Here is a 21,276-nt window from a genome sequence, read left to right on the forward strand (position 1 = left end):
GTTCCTCTCTGAAACAGTATTGTTCGTAAAACATCAAATATTTAAATTTTAAAGCTAAATTTACATGGAAAATAAAGCATAAAAGCAGTGAGAAATTCAATGTGGGAACTTCTCATTAAGTCAGTGTGCGCATGTGCGAAATCATTGGGTGGCCCGCTTCAGTCCGCGCTGGAGGATGACTATCTCTGCCGGGTTACTCTTTGGTTGTTTACTTAGTTTTCACTTCCGGAGCTCGTTACTAAACTTCAGAGTTTGGAACTGAAGCTGAAATATATAAACTGAGTTTAACGCTCATCTTTAAACAAACACGGACATAAAGGACGAGTTCAGAGGACTCATGTAAGAGAAGACGTTTTATTAACTGTTCAAACCAAACTACTGTATACAGAGAACTGCTGAGGACAGAGGACAGGTGAGAGGACAGGTGAGAGGAGAGGACAGGTGAGAGGACAGGGGAGAGGACAGGTGAGGGGAGAGGACAGGTGAGAGGACAGGTGAGAGGACAGGACAGGTGAGAGGACAGGTGAGAGGACAGGTGAGAGGACGGGACAGGTGAGAGGACAGGTGGACAGGTGAGGGACAGGTGAGGGGACAGGTGAGAGGGTGAGAGACAGGTGAGAGGACAGGGGACAGGTGAGAGGACAGGTGAGAGGACAGGTGAGGGGAGGTGAGGACAGGTGAGAGGACAGGTGAGGGGACAGGTGAGGACAGGTGAGAGGACAGGGGAGAACAGGAGGGGGAGGACAGGTGAGGGGGGAGAGGACAGGTGAGGGGAGGGACAGGTGAGGGGGTGAGAGAACAGGTGAGAGGACAGGTGAGAGGAGGGAGAGGACAGGTGAGAGGACAGGTGAGGGGAGAGGACAGGTGAGGGGACAGGGGAGAGGAGAGGACACCTTTACTCTGAATGTTAACGTTAACACTAAAGTGTGTGTTTGTGTTTAATTAGTACTTTATGAAAACAGTATTTATTGAGTTTTATTTCAGTCACTTTAAAACTTCTTTGTCTAAAATATGTAATTCATTAAAACCCTGAAATGCTGTATTCGTTTGATATTTTATAATAAAACATATGATATTAAATTACATATACAAATGTTATTTATTCATCATAAAAATCAAAAGAACTGCAAAATCTTTTGCAAAAATTTTGGAAAAAATGTATTTGACTAGAATTCTGTACTCAGTTTAAATACATAAATACAATATACAATACTTAGAAATACAAGAAGCTACATTTAGTTTGGACTTTTTGCATTTACCACTTTATAGATCGTGTTTTTTACATCTGAGATCGAATCACATTTATTATTATTGATCTGCTGTAAATATAAACTGGACAGAATGCATTCAGCTGTCAACATAAACACATCATAATGTTCATTATAATATTCATGTGTCTTTGTGTTTTTCAGCTCTGGACGATGGCGAACCCCCTGAGGTCTGAAGTGGTCCGACTCTATAAAAACGTGAGTCTGTGTTTTTGTTCGGAATGTTTAAGCCGTGAGTTTGATTCCTCAGAGATCTGATTCTGTCCAAACTTTAACTAAAGTTATTAATGTAAAGCTGAAAACGGGGAAAGTCACTGAAGTTTCACTGAAACCTCTGATTGTTTTCAAGAAGGACTGAAAGATTCACATTTAAAGTTCTGAAGTGAATATTTAACTCCTGCATGTCATCAGATCTGAATTTATTAATAAACATCATCATTAAATCATCTGAGGCAAACATTGTGTCAATAACTGGTCAGAAACACAAGATCAATAGAATACAGTAGAAAGTAACTCAGTACATCAAGTACAATACTTAAGTACAGATCTGAGGTACTTGTACTTCACATTTCCATTTGATTACACTTTTTTATGCAGAAATCTAAAATATAAGCTGATTTCAGCCTCTCAGATTTTAATATTTGCTGCTTTTATTTTGTCACATTTTATTTTAAACTGAATATAAAAAATAAACTGTGATAATATGAATTATTACTTTCTGTCTTCAGGGTTGATAAAGTAAATTAAAATAAAATAAGCAGTGAAAGATATCGTTATGAACTTTAACTGAACGATATATTCACCTTTGAACTCTTTCCTTTTTATTTCTCCTCCTCAGCTCCTCTACCTCGGACGGGAGTACCCTAAAGGTGGCGACTACTTCAGGGACCGTCTGAGAGCGGCGTTCACTAAAAACAAAGGTGTTCAGGACCCGCAGCAGATCAGGGATCTGATTGGTCGAGGCGAGTTCGTGGCCAGAGAGCTGGAGGCGCTCTACTACCTGAGGAAGTACCGAGCCATGAAGAAACGCTACTATGAGGAATAAACTCTCTACAGAAACCATGTGTGCTTCTGACGTCATAATCAATAAGAGGATCCATTCAAAGAGACAAAGCTTTATTTAAAACTAAACAAAAACAGAAGCAGCTTTAAAGGTTTTATTGTTTTGTTCCCAGAGAGTTGACCGACAGAAAAAAACGATCAAATAAAAATAATTAAAACAGACGAGTCGTCTCCATGAAACAGCAGCAGGAAGAAGATCAGGAGAACTCAGTAGAGACGCCTCACGGAGGAGGAGGAGGTCAGAGGTCAGAGGGGCGGGGGGGCGAAGGCGGCACCGTCGGCCAGGTTAGCTCTGCAGATGGGACAGGTGCTGTTATCCTGTCAGGAGAGGCTCCGTTAATATGAGTCATTATAAAACAGTCCTCAAACGAGATATTCAATTAATAAAGATATAATAATATCACTGGAGAAGATTCATCAGCACTTAAAACGATTCATGGATCATATACATATTTATTTATCAACCTTTATGCTGAACATCACAGCTGTTTGTATAAAAATCATATTCATGCAGGAGATTCTTACTCATGAATAAAATGAAGATTAAAGATTAAACGAGGGAAGAGTCTAAAAAAAAGAAGAAAATAAACTATTTCAGCGCTGAGTTGAGTGTTATGTAATAATTACTGATGTCATTAAAAGATCTAAATGATAACTTGTCTCGTCTTCAGAAGCCTCAATGTGAACATTAATCTGTTCATTCTGAACATTGAAAGATCGTTCTGTGTGAAAGCTACAGATGGGCTCAGAAACTCGGTTCTGAACTAGTAAAACCAGAGTACTGATGAGGTCCGGAGTTATCGGTTCTGCTATCGGGACTTTAGAAGATATTCATGGAAATGTGTTCCGCCAGTTTCCACCTCTACGCCTTGTTACATTTTAGGGAAATTATATTATTTTATTTGATAAACAACAGGAAATAAATCTGGGGGAAAATGTCTGAAAATATCCCCAAAAAACTCCTAAAGTTATAAGTGATATATGTGAAAATAAAAAAGAAGTGAGAGTCCGTCTGGATTCTTATCGTTTCCTTTTGAAAATATGCTCCTTGAGCAGCGTTTTTACCAGAACTCCTCGTTTAGTTTGAACGCAGCCTGAATGAAGTCACCGGCCGGGTTTTGTTTCAGATGAATCAAATGATAGGAGCCAGGCTAGCAGTTTTCCAGTCTTTATGCTAAGCTAAGCTAACCATCTGTAGCTTCATATTTAACACAAAGACGTGAGAGAGGAAGAGGAGAACAAACCAAACACACCTTCAACCATCGGTCGATACACGGGACGTGGTAGTCATGGAAACAGGGCAGCATCCTCAGCTTCTCCCCGTCAGTGTAGTCACAGAAACAGATCTGACACCTGTCAATCAATCAATCAATCAATCAATCAATCAGCAGAGAGACAGATGAGTCATCAGCATCTTAAATGGTTACATTCATCCTCCACAGACGGAAACCGTCTCTGAGAGATCTTTGGTCCATCAGACCGGTACAGCTCTGATCAATGAAGATCCATCAGTACTGATGATCAGCTGGTGGACTCACTGGGTGTTCCCGGCGCTGTTGGAGGACTTGAAGGTTTTGGTGGGAAACCTCTGGATTTCTCTCCGACTCAACTTTTTGGACACGACGGAACCTTGACGCTCCTCGAACGCCAGGAGAGCCTGAAAGAAAAGAAGAAATACAGAAATACAGGAAACTATGATTCGATTATTAAAATAGATTATTAGAACTCATGCATTCATTTAAATCAGGATTATAATGAACGATAATATTCTTTATGGATCAAAAAAAGATTTGGTGAAACTTCCCACTTTGAGAAATAAATCCTGAAATGTTTTTGGAATTCACGTTATTATTTGTAGTCTGGGACTCATTGTTCTGATTATTCCTACAGCGCCTGAATGCAGCACAAAGCCTTCATCAGTTTGCTTTCTGACTTTTCATGGACCGAAGGTTTGTTTCAGCAGCTTCACGGTGTGTAAACAGAGTGCACATAAATAAAGTAATACATATATTTTGATTATTTCAAAATAACACTTTAATTATTTTATCTTTCGTTGTGACGTTTGTGATATAAAAGTAGACTTTATGTTTTTCTTGTTGATGTGTTTGAGTCATTTCTGTCTTACACACTTATTAATAAACCACCTTTTCCTCCATGTTTGTTTATAATAAACAAGCAGAATACAGCTAACAGCATGTGGAGCTTTACTGCTGAAGAGTTTAACATTTCTACTAAAAATGTGAAGAGAAACCAACAAACCAACATTTTCTTTAGAACTTTAGCAAACAAAGTATGATACGTATGTGGTTAATATTTTTATATTTAACATTAGCTGTCAAACTAAAGGTTTGGATCAAAACGTGGGTTTTAATGTTATTTAGCAGTTGGATTTGATTTCAAGCTGCAGATATAAAATCATAAAATATTAATTTAGGTTTTTAGACCAAATATAAACAGGACATGTGAAGATCTGCTTCCTCCTCGTCCTCCTCTTCCTCACCTCATAGTCGTTCCCCTGGACGTCTTCTGAAAGCTCCGGCTCGGCGTTCCTCCTCCTGCCCCGCCCACGTCGTCTGTGTCGACCAATCAGATCTGTAGAAACACAGCCGCCGTATCAGACAGAGACTCAGCACGGTTTATGTTGTTCTCCATATTTATCTCTCTCTTATAATAGTGTTATTAACGTCACTGACAGGAAGTGATCAGATCACTGACAGGAAGTGATCAGATCACTGACAGGAAGTGATCAGATCACTGACAGGAAGTGATCAGATCACTGACAGGAAGTGATCAGATCACAGTGATCAGATCACTGACAGGAAGTGATCAGATCACTGACAGGAAGTGATCAGATCACTGACAGGAAGTGATGTCATCATCACTGTCCACTGTTCAGAGCTGGATTAAAGTTAAGAAAACGTTTTAAACTGCTGCTTCACATGAAAAGATTTCAACTAACACTGAAGGCTTTTATTGTGAAGCAGCCACACAGGAAGCACTATGTTAAACACTGAGGTCCACAAAACAAGATGATACATCGTTATCGTATATAATTGTTGTTATTTAGACGTCCGTCCTGCCTTCAGAGACCTTCACACATGATTATAGAAATAAATATTATGATAATAATAATAATTAAACATTATTGTGAAAAGCGTTTGTGATCTCACCGTCGTTGAAGTCGACCAGAGGAGAGACGGCAGCCAGCAGGTGAGGCATCCAGCTGGGCTCCATGTAGGGCTGGAACTGCACAGAACAGGTTATGACATCACTTCCTGTTCACAGCTGAGACCCTCTGATGTTCCTCTCATATATTCACATAAACACATTTATTTGTTGTCAGGAGGAGAAGCGTCTGTCTCACCATGGGGTGGCTCTGCTGATGGAGGTGATGGTGGTGAAGCTGCTGATGATGATGATGCTGATGATGAAGGTGATGGAGGTGGTGATGGTGTCTGTGTGTCTCCTCCTGGTCAAACTGGGCCTGAAACAAAGAAACCAGCAGCGTGAAGGTTCTAGTTTCTCTCTCAGGGGAGTCGCTGTCCGTCTGAAGGTTTCTCACCTGAAGACTTCGGGCCATCGCCTCGTCTTCCTCCTCCTGAGCCGAGCGAACCACGGCCTCGTCATCGTCACTGATGACGATCTCCTCCGGAGCTACAGAAGGAGAAGAAGGAGGAGAAGAAGAAGAAGAAGAAGAAGAAGAAGAAGAAGAAGAAGAAGAAGAAGGAGGAGAAGAAGAAACTGTTGATCAGAACCTTTTATACTTCTCTTTAGGAACACAGCTGATTAAACTAATGAAGTTTTTGACTTAATCGTCTTTTATAATTCATAAATAATTATAATACTGTAGTTATGACAAACTCTAGGTTTATAGGAGCTTTTTAACACCACATAGAATGATATTTAAAGACAACAGGAGGGAGTATGAGCTCAGGGAGGCTCCTCTGAGTCCACTAATCGGCTGGTTTTTATACACGTTTCATGCTGTACGAGTTATTAACACATCTTTGGTAAACACAAGAAGAAATGTGGTGTTTTGTGAGATTCTTTGTGGAGAAACTCAGTTTTACAGACCTGTTCAAATGTATCTGAACTAATGATTAGTCGACCAAATCAATTGAGTGTCAGTGGAATAAGAATTCCTCTGATTGAAGACAGCGTGATATGAAAGTATGATGGAAACCAGAAGAGATGATATGTGTGTGTGTGTGTGTGTGCGTGTGTGTGTGTGCGTGCGTGCGTGTGTGTGTGTATGTATGTATGTGTGTGTGTATGTATGTGTGTATGTATGTATGTATGTATGTATGTATGTGTGTATGTATGTGTGTATGTATGTGTGTGTATGTGTGTATGTATGTGTATGTATGTATGTATGATGTATGTGTATGTATGTATGTATGTATGTATGTGTATGTATGTATGTATGTATGTGTGTATGTATGTATGTATGTATGATGTATGTATGTATGTATGTATGTATGTATGTATGTATGTATGTATGTATGTATGTATGTATGTATGTATGTATGTATGTATGTATGTATGTATGTATGTAAGTATTAATGTCTCCTGACCTGCGGAGGTGCTTCCCTGCTCCCCGTTCAGCCACCTCCTCTCATCTGCGGTCAGGAAGGACAGCGACTCGGAGGAGGACGGCGGCGGTGAAGCCGTCTCCGACGTCGTCCTCCGGCTGAGACGAGCGGGACTGTTTTCTACAGTGGAGCTCGCCACCTCCACTTCCTCCTCTGATATGGGTGTGAGGTAGGAGGAGGAAGAGGAGGAAGATGAGGACGAGGAGGAAGATGATAAAGATGAGGACGAGGAGGAGCAGGACGCGGTGGACAGCGGCGCCTCCAGCCAGCTGCCCAAAGGAAACGCCCGGAGAGACGAAGCTGGAACAAAGCCGACGCTCTGCTCGCCCATCGCCGCAGCCAGACGTCTGCGTTTGGATTTATGGGATGGATCTGGTCGTCCTGGAGATCCGACGACGGACAGCTGAGGACACAAAGACAAAGCTGTCAACATCGGGACAAACGGAGCTGAAGAGGAGGAGAATGTGTTCACACGGACTCACAGGACTGAACGCTTCCTCCGGGACGCGACCGCGCCTCCTCCGCTTACCCAGCTGAGGGCTGAGAGAAGAAGACATGGAGTCAACAGAGGTCAACAACAAAACAATAACACAAATCTATTCATGACCACATTTGGTGTTTATCAACAGATTGTAGCATCATATCAGACACTGTGAGCTCCACGAGCTTCACTCTCCTTCATACAAAAGATCAAGCAGGTTTGATGATGCGTCTTTCACACACTCATGTATTCATTGATTATGTGGTTCATCTAGTGTATCAGTAAAAACGAGCCTTAAAGCTGAACGTGACTCAGCGGTTGTGTTGTGCATCGTCACAGATACGAGGTTCTAACAGGAACACGTGATGTCTTCTGGAACATGATTAAACCAGACAACAGGATATGAAGGAGTTACCATGTTAACACACCTACACACTGATGCAGCAGGAACATCCATCCAGAGACAACAGACAGAAGAGCAAAACACAAAGACTTTAACTCCACTAACAGACTTCCACTGCAGTCAGCTTGTACTTGTACTTGTAGTGGAGTATTATCAGTGTGTGTTAATACTGTTACTGCAGTAAATGACCTGAAAACGTCCTGAATCTCTTTAACACAGTGTTCTCTGTATTAGTGAGTCATGGAGCCGTGGGGCCTGGTTACCTGGGTGTCTCTGGGACGAGGATGGACAGGTCATGGTAGAGGACGTCGGCCGGGTCCAGCAGGCAGCCTCGGCTCAGAGCTGCAGGGCTGCCCGGCTCAGAGGAACAGGGGCAGCCGGCTGACGGCTCCATCGGGCTGCAGAGACGCAAACACGACCACAAGTGTCGTAAAACCAGTGAACCTTTACTCACAGCAGCAGCAGCAGCACAGTACACGTGTGTGTGTTTACTTCACGGCTTCTCTTCTCCAGCAGCGACCAGCGGCGGCTCCGGACCCACAACAGGAAGTGCACTTCAGAGTAAGAGCCGGCACTTCCGGTGTCACACCAAAAAAGGACCGTCACGTCACAGAGGACAACGTTTCAGTTTTATTTTTTAACATAAGGAAAGAAAAATATTAAAAGAACACAGAACCACAACATGAAATACAAACAAACTCCAAACAGGGAGACGGACTGTAGTGGACTGTACTGGACTGTACTGGTACTGGACTGTACTGGACTGTACTGGGCTGTAGTGGACTGTACTGGACTGTAGTGGACTGTGTAGTGGACTGTACTGTAGTGGACTGTACTGGGCTGTACTGGGCTGTACTGGACTGTACTGGTGGGCTGTAGTGGACTGTACTGGGCTGTAGTGGACTGTAGTGGACTGTACTGACTGTACTGGGGACTGTAGTGGACTGTACTGGGCTGTAGTGGACTGTAGTGGGCTGTAGTGGACTGTACTGGGCTGTAGTGGACTGTACTGGGCTGTAGTGGACTGTACTGGGCTGTAGTGGGCTGTAGTGGACTGTACTGGGCTGTAGTGGACTGTACTGGGCTGTAGTGGACTGTACTGGGCTGTAGTGGGCTGTAGTGGACTGTACTGGGCTGTAGTGGACTGTACTGGGCTGTACTGTAGGCTGTAGTGGGCTGTAGTGGACTGTACTGGGCTGTAGTGGACTGTACTGGGCTGTAGTGGGCTGTAGTGGACTGTACTGGGCTGTAGTGGACTGTAGGTGTAACCATGTACCAGCTATAACTGTGTTTATGTTTTATATTAATAGTAATGTGGAAATCTTAACACTTTTTAGTTTCAAATAAAAGTCTGCACCAAACTGTGATGTACAAAAACAAAACTTTTTTTACTTTTCTCTCAGAAGGTCAGAAGATGATTTCAGTTTTATATTTTGCAGTTTGAAACATTTGATCATCCGCTCTTTTCTAACAATATATTCATACAAACCATTTGTGAAAGAGATTTCTTTGCTTCTTACTGAACTCTGAAACCTGTTGGAGAGTTAACGAGCTGCAGAATGAACTAAAACAAACAGCCGCCATAAAAACAATGAATCAATATTCTTATTAAACGAGTAAAAAAGGAGCTGAAATCACAAACTCTTACAGAACCGAGAACAGAAACATGACTGCAAATACAGTTTACGCAACCATGGCAACGCTACAGGATTACAACTACAAAACCCATGGCAACACCGACCCAGAATGCATCCCTAAAGCAGGAAGTGGCTCCGTCGCCGTGGTAACAGCAGGCTAGAACAGCATGGACTGCAGCGATTTACGGACCGTAGCCATCTCCTGCTGTTGCTGTGGAAACAAACATCGACAACATGAAGGTGGCGCACAACAGGATGTGACATCACAAATCATACCCAATGTCTGACCTAAAACGATCAACATAACTTTAAGTGTGCGCTGTATCGAACCCGTTGTAGAATACTGTACAAACACACAGCTGTGACCTCATCACAGTATCACCACGGCAACAGGAACCTGTCGTTACACTCTCAATTCTTAATCCGACCTTTGTTCATTTTGTATTATTTTCAACTCATTTGTTGTCAACAATTCAAGCACTCCAACATTAAACCGATATGTGACTCTCATAACCTCTGACGTGTTCTTCTGCTTTATGCTGATCAATATCAGCGGAGACGTTGCTGTGAGTCAAACTGATCAGAAGTCAGTCCTAACTCACTGTGTCCATGAGGATCTTCTTCTGCAGGGTGGCCATCTCCTTCCTCAGCTCTTGTTGCGCCCCCTGCAGGAAGGCGTCGTGGCTCTTCTCCATGTCCTCCATGTTCTGGAGGGAAAACACAAACACATCCAGCTTTACTTCTTTATTCTTCATTTCAAAATCCAGGTGACAAAAATAGAGCCAAACACATCCGTCTCCTTTTTGAATCATCTTCATTCACGTTCAGTCCTGGAGTGAATTACACTTCTGTATAGGATGTGTTTAGGGTTTATTCTCTGCAGCAGATGAACACCACGTCTGAAAACATCCGCTTCACCTTCACAAACTGCTCATAGAGCTCTCTGACGGTCTTCAGCTTCTGGTTCTGAACCACTCTGGCCTGCTGCAGGATCTTCTGCTGCTGTCTGAACAGATTCTGAAGAGAGAAGAATCAGAGTCACAACATGCTCGCTGTCTCATTCTGTCTGGATATTATTGAGATGTATTAATAAATACAAGCTTTAAGTGAATATTAAGTTGAAGTATTATGTCATTAACATGTTGTATCTAATGATTCAGTTCTTCTGAAAACTGAATTATAATTTGTGCACCCCAATTGAATTAAAACTTTAAAACTCATAATTCGCTACTATGAACATCATGAATATTATATCTGATGTGTAGTTGTTTACTATCAGAGGGGATTTTCTTTGAACTGAGGTCACAGAGCATCAAACCTGTGGCCTCTCCGACCAATCAAAGGAGGTGAACCTACGTTGAGCTTCTCCTCCTGCTCCTCAGCTCGCTGGGCTTCAGACTCCCACTGCTGCAGCGCTGAGGACACCTGCTCGGAATACTGCTGAGTCATCTTCTGCCTAAAGACACACAGCTTAACGTGAGCAGTTTGGAAGAAGAACTCGGACTATAAATATTTAAGGTTTATCATTTTAATAACAATTTATACTTGTGAGTCCCCTCCCCCAGGGATCAATAAAGTCTTATTTTAATCTATAGTATTACAGAAGAATTAATTTGCTGATTATATGTTGAATTATTTGTCTTAATCTGCAAATTAATTTAAGTTATCAAATACATGTAGTACACTTAAAGTGCAATATGTACCTCTGAGATGTAGTTAAGTAGAACCTGGAAATATTCAAGTAAGGTAGAAGTACCTAAAAGTACAGTACTTGAGTTGATGTACTTTCCTTTTAACTCCTGATTTAAGAGTTCTTGAATGCTGATTTCTGAGATGTTCATCTTAAAGATCTTCTCAAAGATTAATGAATGATGATGAACATAACCAATGAGCTCATTAAGTTCATAATGCTGTAATCATTTATTTTTGTTTTCCACCTCATATATTGTGTCTTTGTAATTCTCCGTTGAGTCAGATAACCTCAGTAGTGGACAAACCTCTGGCTGTGATAGGTGTTCCACAGCAGCTCCAGTTTGTGTTGGCTCCCCTTCATGTAGCTCTTGGTCAGACACTCCAGACGTTTCCTCTTGGCCTGCATCACCTTACTGATGTCAGCTGGAAGAAAAGAATCACAGCATCAGGACCATTCTGTCACTGACATGGATGATATGTTAATGCTGGGGACATTTGATATCTGAGTTTTGACAGCGAAGCAATTCTGTTTTCAGTCTATTACTTTGCAGAGTATAAAATAATGCAGTGTTTTGTAATTTGACATTATGATACAATATGTATCTCATATGAGCCTTTATTGATCCCTAACATATGGATGCTGCAACCCAACGAGGACAAAAGATATATCTGTAGATACATAGAGTAGGTCAAATATTGAGAAGTACAGTATATGAAATAAAAATAAGAATAGCATAAAAATATACGATTACAACCGTACAGACACACAACCAGAGATCAGCTTAGGCACCGTCACATCCCGGTGTGAGCAGTAGCAGCAGAGTATAATAACGCTTTATGTAAAGTTATGTGATACCATCAACTGTAACAGCGCTCACCAGAATAGCATTTAATATAACATAGCATGATGTAGTACGGGATGAGTGTGGTTTAAATCAGTAAACAACTGATCAAAGAGTAACTAAACTAAACGTTCAGAGACAAGCTTCATGTAACAGAACTGCTGTAATGTACAACCAGAGGAAAACAAACACACCTGCACAGAGCTGCTTACCTCCGAATTTCTCCAACATGGAGTGAACCTCATTTCTGAAGGTAAGAAAAGAGAAACATAACTTTCTTAACAGTTGAATGTTAGCTACTGAACATCTAATATGCATTGAATATAGCTAATAAATGAGCTGTAATCAAAGAGTTTTAATACCCGACAGCAGACGGCGCTCCCTCCTCTTCAAAGTCAGCTGCCGGTCTCTTCTTGGCCAACTTGTCCACGACCGGGGATTGATCTGCTGATATAAATATGAATCATTAATGTCCTTTCTTTAGATATGAAGCTAAAGCTAACATTATTCAGACACTTTTACAAGTAAAAGTAGTAGAAATACTTTTATTGCACATACAAATCATGCATTACAAATTTTATTAAATAAGTTTCAGTCTTAAATATACTCTTTCTGCACAATGTGTATTGTATGTTATTATAATTAGTGTTGCATTACTGTGGTAGTACAATATTGAATAGGCATTAATAGTGCACTCTATTGTATTGTAACTCATCTTTGTTTATATTTATATATATTTATATTCTATATTGGGAGCAACTGTAACTGCATCCTGGAATCCATCAGCTTTGTGCATAAGACTGTTCCCCTAGAATCAATAAAAGAATCTGATTCTGATTAAATGTTGCAGCTGGAAAATTAAATGTGGAACTCATTCCAACTCTTTGATCTTCTGCTTAATAACAACGTTCATCATAATGAAGACACACGGAGACTACAAACTACTACATGTCTGATGAATGTAAAGACTACAAACTACTACATGTCTGATGAATGTAAAGTACAAACTACTACATGTCTGATGAATGTAAAGACTACAAACTACTACATGTCTGATGAATGTAAAGACTACAAACTACTACATGTCTGATGAATGTAAAGACTATCTGATGAATGTAAAGACTACAAACTACTACATGTCTGATGAATGTAAAGACTACAAACTACTACATGTCTGATGAATGTAAAGACTACAAACTACTACATGTCTGATGAATGTAAAGACTCTGATGAGGAGTGAAGGACTACATGTCTGACCTCCTAACACAAAGGACAAAAATATGAAAGTCATGTTTAAAGTAAACATCACCTCCTAACATCACCTTCATCACCTCCTAACATCACCTCCATCACCTCCTCACATCACCTCCTAACATCACCTTCATCACCTCCTAACATCACCTCCATCACCTCCTAACATCACCTTCATCACCTCCATCACCTCCTAACATCACCTCCATCACCTCCTAACATCACCTTCATCACCTCCTAACATCACCTTCATCACCTCCTAACATCACCTTCATCACCTCCTAACATCACCTTCATCACCTCCTAACATCACCTCCTAACATCACCTTCATCACCTCCTAACATCACCTCATCACCTCCTAACATCACCTTCATCACCTCCTAACATCACCTTCATCACCTCCTAACATCACCTTCATCACATCACCTTCATCACCTCCTAACATCACCTTCATCACCTCCTAACATCACCTTCATCACCTCCTAACATCACCTTCATCACCTTCATCACCTCCTCTCTCTCTCTTCACCTCCTCTCTCCTTCTGTTCTTCTTCTGTAATAAAGTCAAAAACCTTCTTTTCTACTTTTTCTTCAGAGTGTTTCTTCATCTGTCTCCTCCCTGTTGCCATGGTTTCCACCTGGTCGTCAATGCTAACGATGCTAACGTTAGCTTCAGTTAGCTTCTGTTAGCTTCAGTTAGCTTCACAGGGCCTGTGTTCTGGGTTCTGTGTTCTGTGTTCTGTGTTCTGTGTTCTAGTGTTTGTGAGACATTCAGACTGAAGCGACACGTGACTGGTGACAACAAGCTAAACGGAGCGAAGCTAACGAAGCTAGCCGAGAGCTCGGATTTATTCCCGCCAAAACCGGTCGGAGGGGAAGACCCGGATGTAAGGGCCAGCACACTGTAAAACATGTAAAGCCCCGGATGTAAGGGCCAGCACACTGTAAAACATATAAAGCCCCGGATGTAAGGACCAGCACACTGTAAAACATGTAAAGCCCCGGATGTAAGGACCAGTACACTGTAAAAAATACATTACAAGTACTGATACTGAAGTAAAACCAATCTGTAAAATAAATACTGTTATGTTTAATTCATAAAACTTGATACTGAAATAAAAGTATTAATATCACAGAGTAAAAATACTTAATTTAAAGTCCAGATAGAAGTAAAAATAAATACAAATACCACACTGCAAATGACAAGTACTGATAATAGAGTAAAATAACTATTACCACACTGTCAAAACACTCTATTACAGGTGGGCCTACTAATATCACACTGTAGAACACTTCATTAAGTATTGATACCTAAGTGAAAGTAATACCACACTGTTCAAATACTCTGTTACAAGTTAAAGTATTGATTCATACCACACAGTAAAAATACTTAATTACAAGTAGAAGTACTGTAAAGTACTGATACCTCATTGTAAAAGTATTGTTACAAGTTAAAGCCCTGCATTGATACAGAAGTAAATATTAATTCCACACTAAAGGTAATTCCAGATTGTTCTCGGCTGCTTTTATTGTGAAACTCTTGTTGACACTGAAACAGGAAGCTGTTCTTGTTTAAATCTAAGCTTCCTGTTTAAGCAATGATGCTGATTTCTTCTCTTCTTATCCAGCTGTTGCTCAGAGGATCTGTGTCTGTTCTACAGCGTTGTGTTCTCCATCTACTAATCTAAATAACATCTATTAATGAAAACACTTTCTACAAAATAAAAGCATCACGTTTCAACAGCAGTGACTGTGCAAATAAGATGTAACCAAAGATTAAAAAGTCCTCTATAATATATAATGTATTCATGTTGCTCATGACAAACCACCCTTCTTTTTGTATTTTTTGCCGACTAGTTTTTAGGAGGTAAAAACATCTTCTCTGATGTCAAACACACAACGAGTTCCTCAAAAGGTTCCTCGTCTCTGGAGAAGAAGCAAGAGACTTAAACAGCAGGATAAAGACAGAGCACATCTCATATTTATAAATCATACTCGTGAATTATCAGGAGTCATTTCAGAGTTTACTAACAATAACAACAAAGGTCTGATCCCTCAGTGTCTGTTTGACAGGTTACAGACACAAGTATAAAACAAAACACACTGAAATAAAATATATCTGTAGAAAAAAAAAAAAATTTGATCCATTTTGCACTTTAAAGGCAGATCCTGTTTATCAGTTCTATTGAACTGTTTGTTTTGTTTCCATGTCCACGGTGATGCAGAAGAGTCTGCAGTGAAGACGTTCGTTGGGTCAGATATCAAACTTCTCTTCACAGATGAAATGTCCGTTCTCTTCGTAGTCGTCTCTTGTCACCACGATCTCGTCGTAGTCCGGACTGTGAGCCAGCAGCTTCCCTCCTTCCCACGAATAACAGATCGGACTGCAGGAACACATGATGTGAAAAAACACATTAATGACAATGTGATGTACACGTTACATACATTCATTATTTTATCTTCTATGATGTGTTTCTTTTGCACTTTGTCTTAATGCTTTAACTGGTTTTTTTTCTTTGCATGTTGCTGAAAATCGCAGAATAAATAAACGTGCTTTATATTCAGTGACTGTTTGTGTTATTTAATTGACTTTATGGCTCATCAAATGACTCTTAATGTTTCTGTCCTTCAATAAATCCTCCACAGATTTATCATCAGACGCTTTTAAAATCAACAGACTCACGATGGACATTTTAAACAAAAAGGATCTAAATCAATGCAGAAGAATCATCTTTTTATTTCCTTCCTTGTCAAAGCATGGCGCCTACATTACCCACAATGCACCTCTCCTTCTGACAGTTGTGTGTGTGCTATGCTAGGTAGCAGCTAATGTTTCCTGCAGCAGAGATGAGCTTCACAGATCACTTCATTCACAGCTCCAGATTATGTTACTTTTCTCACTCGTCTTAGTTCATCAGGCGTCACACAGAAGGAGAAACTAAATATTCTTCTTATGAAACATGAGAAGTAGAACTCACAATGTGAAGTTCTACTCAAACACACCTGACGTGTAGTCACATTTATGAGGAGAAGTTACGGCTGATGTAAATGAAGCAGAACTCACTTTGCAGGTTGGAGGACGGACACGGGGAGGTGGGCGGGGACTAGCGACCGTAGCTCCGCCTCCAGACGCTCTCTGTAGCCTGTGAACAAAGTGTTTCCTCCAGTCAGGACGATGTTCTGGTAGAAGTGGGCCTGCATCTCTGGAGGAGGAAGAAACACACTCACATGAGACATGAGACATATTTACTGTGAAACTATCGAACATGAAAACTGAATGTGGACGTGAGCTCTATAACAACAAGGTCTGTGTTCATTTATTAAATAGCTCTCTATTGTTATAAGATATGGATTAATAAACCAACAGAAAAGGAACTCAGGAGTATAATAATATTATATATATAAATATATATATATATACAGATACTGGTTTCTTCCCACATCACTGCAGTTTGTATGAGAAAGTTGGTTTGTTTTATTTAAACATCCGTAGAATAAAACATTGGAACATTTTTCTGTGTAAGGTTTTATGACTCAAACCGTCTCCTGATCAGTGATCTCCTCTGATTAAGTCGACTATCAGCAGCTACTACCTGCAGATTATGTTCATCATTCATACAACCTGCAACCTGTTTTTATACTTTTTGTTTCCTCATCTTGTTGTGAGCTACAGAGACTCTATGGATTATTTTAAAAGCATTTAAGGTTTTAAGAACAGGATTAAGGATCATTTGATCAGGATTTAATTAAAGTCTTTCATCTCTATTTAACATCATTTTCTTATGTTTTTAACTTTTTACTGTTTTGTTTTTAAGTCTGTCACGCTGCCATCTTGGTCACGACATCCTGTAAATGATATTCAGAATCTCAATGGGATTATTTGTGCTAAATAATTGTTAAATGAAATGAAGTAATGTCGTGTTGAGTTCCCGTCAGACTTCAGACCACAGTCTCTGTTTTTAAAGGACCTTCAGGCAGCGACTGGACGGAGTCCACGATGGCCTCGGGGATCCCCATCTCCTGGATGCCGATGTCCGACGGGTGGAAGAGCATCTCAGGAACAGCGAAGCGCTCGTTGGCCAGCCTCAGGATCTGCTCTCCGGTCTTGTACTTCCCGCTGAAGACCATCTCGTCTCGCGGCTGGTGGACAGAAAGAGGACGGACGTCTGAGAAAACAGGTCTCACTGTGATGAAGATCAAAGAGACATAAATACTTTCAATGTTTCCTCACCTTACAGAAGCCTTTTTTGATGGAGCTGAAGTCTGGAAGAACGTAATCCCTCACCACCGTGTTCTCCTCGCCCTTCATCCTGAAGACACAACAAACACAACAACGGTTTATCAGAGCCCTCCTCATCATTCCCCATGAGGCTTCACAGCAGCACACTGCTCCTAATGCGGAGGATGCAGAGGTCAAAGGTCACGTATGTTCCTGTATGTTCATGACAATTTAAATAAAGTTAAAGTTAGAACCACAAAATGTCTTTTTAAAGCTCTTTGATGCAAATTTGTGATTTTCATTCATTCTTTATAAATAAAATATATCATGGTAGAGATCCTGTTTAATATATATAGAGTGAAAAACACAGCTGAGCAACAGCTGATCCAGTGGTTGTTAACCAACAAAACCTCCATGTCTTTCTAATTGATCGTGTGTGACCAGGCTGAACTGAGCTCAGTGAAGCTCAGTCTGTGTTTCCGGTGGACTCACTGTGAAACCTCCATGTCTTTGTAGAACTGCTGTGAGACGTAGCAGACGTCCTCCTTCACCTGGTTGATCACGTGAGTTTCATCCATCACGTGTAGCTGTCTGGAAGGAAGGGAGAGAGAGATTCAAAAAGCAGCTGTTTCATGTGGAAACAACATGATTTACACCGACTGAGAGCCGAACAGATCCCAGATCAGAGCGAGGTGACCTCACCGATACGAGATGATCTCCTTCAGGTGATTGGTCAGCAGCTTCCCTCCTACGTTGACCCTGGAGAGTTAAAACAAACCAACAGGTCACATTGTTGTTGTTATATGTCATACTGTTGCATGATGGTCGTTGGAGTCCTCTGACCTGCGGATGCCCTCCTTCATCTTCTTGCTGCGACAGTAGGGGGCGATGTGCGTGAAGGAGAAGCCGCTGTCGACCAGCAGACAGCAGAGCTCCGAGGGTTTAGAGTGGAAGAAGTGATGAGCGCCCAGCGAGCTGGCTGGAGGAGGAACGAGGAACATGAAACATGAAACATGACACATGAAACATGGAACATGACACATGACACATGACACATGACACATGACACAAACATACAGCAGCTTTCAGATCAGTCAACACTTTAAACTACTGGAGCTTTTATTCTTTAACTCTGTCGAACTGGTATCAGACCCAGAATCTGGTTGGGATCGCGGTAGCTGCTTCTTAAAAATATGAATCTAGATAATAAAAGTTGACTTTTGCTCAGTAAGGGTTCTCTTTAGTTGTTAGTTGTCTCCCCCATATATTATAATATATAATATAATATTTTATTTGTTGTTTTTGTTTTATTTGTTTAATTTTAACGTTATTTTATTTTGCTTTATTTAAAAAGAATGTGGGTTAGGCTTAGCATGTGTTTATGCTGTGACAACGTTCCAGGAAGATCTTTGTTGTTAAATTTGTCCATATGTGTATGTTGATTTCCTGATTTATTCTGTTTTGTTGTTTAAAACTAAAAAAGATTTGTGGGATGAAAAGTTTACTATATTTGTGCCCAAACAATACATTTAGTATCTATGATGAGGAACGAGAAGTATCCCCTCGTGGTCGTTTTCCTCCTCCAACCAGTAAAGTGTCAGTTTACATCCACGTCTCTCCAAAACGTCTCCACTTCATCATTTGATCCTTTTAGATTTATGTAACATGATCATCATAAGAATCAGAGTTTGATGATGAATCAACATGTCCTCCAAACAGAGGAGCTAAAGGTTCAGAGTCTGTGCTGAAGTGGGTTGACCAGACTGTTATGGATGAAGAGAGAGAACCGTTTGTGTTGTAGAACCCGAGCAGGAAGACTCACCGTTTATTCTGAGAGCCGACTGGAACTGGTACTCCTCGAACAGGATCTCATTCATCGACTCCTGAATGGAGGAGAAGTTGAAGTACGGCTCTGTGATGATGACGCTGGTGTCTGGGAAATCCACCTGGACCCAGAACACAGCGGCAGAGGAGGATGTGATTACAGATACATCCCACGTTTCCAGAGAAACAAACACAAAAATCCTTGTTGAAGAAACTACAGACCTTAAACATCTCCTTTCCAAACAGGTGATCCCACACTTTCCTCTGGACGTCCCAGTTGACCAGATAACCCTGAAGATAGAGAACCGGAGAGAGAACAGAACCTGTGAAACCGTTACGAGCCCACATGTGACCCGACACCACAGCACGAGGCTCCGCTCGCTCACCTTCTGGAAGGGGAGGATGTAGAAGAGCCCTGAAGGATCTTTGATCTCATCCAGCTGATTGGCTGTGAACGTTTTTAATCTGGACGTCTTGGAGCGAAACTGGCAGTTTGGGATGACGCTGAGAGAGGAAAGAGAAGACTGGACTTTATTAAATACTCATTTGTTTGTTCTGATGCCTTCAGGAAGCCTTTATTATTAATATTACTATTATAAGCAAGCAATTACGTTTAAAAACATGTGTAAGTGACTGTTTGTGCCTAAAATATCCCACTCAGTGCTTCAGAAGAGAGAAGTCTTCCAGGTTATGGGGAATTTTTAGCTTTTACTGATACATTCAACTTAATATGTATAATAATAATAATAATAATAATAATAATAATAATAATAATAATAATATGTGTATTCACACTATGCCGAATTCAGTCTGAGCCCTTAAACAGGGGACATCAACATAGTTATATATAGTTATTAACAGTAAGGATGAACTGTCGATCACCACAGATTGTTGTTATTGTTGCTATTGTTGTTATTGTTGCTATTGTTGCTATTGTTGTTAGCATCATTAGCCTCCTCGCTAACACGTGACTACCTGACTCTCTCCTGGCTGTATCCGATCTTCGCCGTGTAGGCTCCGTTGTCCAGAACCAAAGTGGCCATTTTATTGTCCGCATTAAACACAAACGATTAAGGAGTCACGTTATGAGCCATTTAATAAACAGAACGCACGTCAACACTTTAATAACGCGACACTCTGATGACGACACACTCTGCCTTAACGCTTCCGCTACTCGTCCCGCCAATCAGCTTCTTCGTCTCGTCTGTTTCCGGCGGATTTGACGCTCTAAGCCAATCAGATCTTCTCTTCCTGTTTCTGTATGCTCATTGGCAGCTGGTGTAGCCAATCAGATTCGCAGTTTTGGGTCCCTTTAGAATAATGTTCGGGTGGAAACAGATGTCGTCGACGTCTAGTTCTGTCCGTTTTTCTTATTATTTATTATTGAACATACATTAAAGGACATGTAATATATATATCTACATGCATAATACAACAATATAAATGTAATCAAAATAATTGACAAAAATATAATAATTATATTTTAAATTACAATGAATTATATAGAATAAAACATAAATAAACAGTCATTTCTTAATCATTAGGCATAAATAAGAACAAAAAAGAACAATACATGAATGTATATATATATACAGCAGGTAAAATAAGTATTGAACACGTCACCATTTCTCTCAGTAAAAAACTTAATTTCTGAACTTATTTGTTTGGTTTTCTTTGTATGTATGGATTACTTGGGTTGTTACCGACATCTGGTGAACATTTCATGTCAATAGCACCTTTAGAAATATATTTACTGAGAAAAATGGTGACGTGTTCAATACTTATTTTACCCGCTGTATATACATATATGTATATATATTATATATGTATATACATATATATATATATATATATATATATATATATATATATATATATATATGTGTGTGTATATGTATATGTATATATATATATGTCTATATATATATATATGTGTGTGTATATGTATATGTATATATATATATATATATATATATATATATATATCTATATATATATATATAT

General features: G+C 40.3%; 4 protein-coding genes across 6 annotated transcripts; 1 reads left to right on the plus strand and 3 right to left on the minus strand.

The window, feature by feature from the left end:
- The first annotated feature begins 151 nt into the window (after positions 1 to 151).
- On the plus strand, positions 152 to 2,555 carry lyrm5b (LYR motif containing 5b). Its single transcript, XM_054620650.1, has 3 exons — positions 152 to 339; positions 1,413 to 1,466; positions 2,107 to 2,555. Exons 2-3 carry the CDS (start codon positions 1,422 to 1,424, stop codon positions 2,311 to 2,313), a joined length of 252 nt encoding a protein of 83 aa, XP_054476625.1. The 5' UTR covers positions 152 to 339; positions 1,413 to 1,421; the 3' UTR covers positions 2,314 to 2,555.
- Positions 2,556 to 2,561: 6 nt separating this feature from the next.
- On the minus strand, positions 2,562 to 9,078 carry si:ch211-59o9.10 (uncharacterized protein LOC561841 homolog). The gene is made up of 12 exons (XM_054620530.1): positions 8,550 to 9,078; positions 8,299 to 8,380; positions 8,070 to 8,204; positions 7,405 to 7,462; positions 6,905 to 7,325; positions 5,893 to 5,984; positions 5,695 to 5,814; positions 5,501 to 5,576; positions 4,831 to 4,922; positions 3,869 to 3,987; positions 3,584 to 3,683; positions 2,562 to 2,648 (listed from the first exon to the last, which is right to left on the minus strand). Exons 1-12 carry the CDS (start codon positions 9,076 to 9,078, stop codon positions 2,577 to 2,579), a joined length of 1,896 nt encoding a protein of 631 aa, XP_054476505.1. The 3' UTR covers positions 2,562 to 2,576.
- Positions 9,079 to 9,227: 149 nt separating this feature from the next.
- Positions 9,228 to 14,096, minus strand: sycp3 (synaptonemal complex protein 3). 3 transcript variants are annotated; one of them, XM_054620639.1, is made up of 8 exons: positions 13,759 to 14,096; positions 12,340 to 12,421; positions 12,172 to 12,224; positions 11,441 to 11,558; positions 10,800 to 10,899; positions 10,362 to 10,460; positions 10,046 to 10,150; positions 9,228 to 9,654 (listed from the first exon to the last, which is right to left on the minus strand). In XM_054620639.1, exons 1-8 carry the CDS (start codon positions 13,856 to 13,858, stop codon positions 9,601 to 9,603), a joined length of 711 nt encoding a protein of 236 aa, XP_054476614.1. In that variant the 5' UTR covers positions 13,859 to 14,096; the 3' UTR covers positions 9,228 to 9,600. The 3 variants fall into 3 exon arrangements, with proteins under 3 accessions (XP_054476614.1, XP_054476615.1, XP_054476613.1); XM_054620640.1 differs by having other exon boundaries at positions 12,190 to 12,224; positions 12,340 to 12,424; XM_054620638.1 differs by having other exon boundaries at positions 12,340 to 12,424.
- A 1,135-nt stretch (positions 14,097 to 15,231) lies between these two features.
- Positions 15,232 to 20,447, minus strand: actr6 (actin related protein 6). The gene is made up of 11 exons (XM_054620634.1): positions 20,248 to 20,447; positions 19,659 to 19,776; positions 19,495 to 19,563; positions 19,271 to 19,394; positions 18,292 to 18,427; positions 18,151 to 18,207; positions 17,941 to 18,039; positions 17,461 to 17,539; positions 17,198 to 17,369; positions 16,294 to 16,432; positions 15,232 to 15,613 (listed from the first exon to the last, which is right to left on the minus strand). Exons 1-11 carry the CDS (start codon positions 20,313 to 20,315, stop codon positions 15,484 to 15,486), a joined length of 1,191 nt encoding a protein of 396 aa, XP_054476609.1. The 5' UTR covers positions 20,316 to 20,447; the 3' UTR covers positions 15,232 to 15,483.
- Positions 20,448 to 21,276: the final 829 nt, after the last annotated feature.

This window comes from Anoplopoma fimbria, chromosome 19, assembly GCF_027596085.1.
Source record: "Anoplopoma fimbria isolate UVic2021 breed Golden Eagle Sablefish chromosome 19, Afim_UVic_2022, whole genome shotgun sequence".
NCBI classification, from domain to species: Eukaryota; Metazoa; Chordata; class Actinopteri; order Perciformes; family Anoplopomatidae; genus Anoplopoma; species Anoplopoma fimbria.

What these genes read in the sequence shown, in the direction of transcription:
- lyrm5b (XM_054620650.1), top strand. Translation starts at nt 1,422, where the DNA reads ATGGCGAACCCCCTGAGGTCTGAAGTGGTCCGACTCTATAAAAAC. An exon ending in TGGTCCGACTCTATAAAAAC is followed by an intron (nt 1,467 to 2,106) that starts GTGAGTCTGTGT and finishes TCTCCTCCTCAG; the next exon opens with CTCCTCTACCTCGGACGGGA.
- si:ch211-59o9.10 (XM_054620530.1), bottom strand. Translation starts at nt 9,078, where the DNA reads ATGGTTACACCTACAGTCCACTACAGCCCAGTACAGTCCACTACAGCC. An exon ending in CGGAGGAAGCGTTCAGTCCT is followed by an intron (nt 7,326 to 7,404) that starts GTGAGTCCGTGT and finishes TTGTGTCCTCAG; the next exon opens with CTGTCCGTCGTCGGATCTCC. An exon ending in AACAGCGCCGGGAACACCCA is followed by an intron (nt 3,684 to 3,868) that starts GTGAGTCCACCA and finishes ATTGATTGACAG; the next exon opens with GTGTCAGATCTGTTTCTGTG.
- sycp3 (XM_054620638.1), bottom strand. Translation starts at nt 13,858, where the DNA reads ATGGCAACAGGGAGGAGACAGATGAAGAAACACTCTGAAGAAAAAGTA. An exon ending in AGGTAAGCAGCTCTGTGCAG is followed by an intron (nt 11,559 to 12,171) that starts GTGTGTTTGTTT and finishes CTTTTCTTCCAG; the next exon opens with CTGACATCAGTAAGGTGATG. An exon ending in TCTATGAGCAGTTTGTGAAG is followed by an intron (nt 10,151 to 10,361) that starts GTGAAGCGGATG and finishes TTTTCCCTCCAG; the next exon opens with AACATGGAGGACATGGAGAA.
- actr6 (XM_054620634.1), bottom strand. Translation starts at nt 20,315, where the DNA reads ATGGCCACTTTGGTTCTGGACAACGGAGCCTACACGGCGAAGATCGGA. An exon ending in TACAGCCAGGAGAGAGTCAG is followed by an intron (nt 19,777 to 20,247) that starts GTAGTCACGTGT and finishes TTCCTCTCTCAG; the next exon opens with CGTCATCCCAAACTGCCAGT. An exon ending in GTCGGCTCTCAGAATAAACG is followed by an intron (nt 18,428 to 19,270) that starts GTGAGTCTTCCT and finishes TTCCTCCTCCAG; the next exon opens with CCAGCTCGCTGGGCGCTCAT.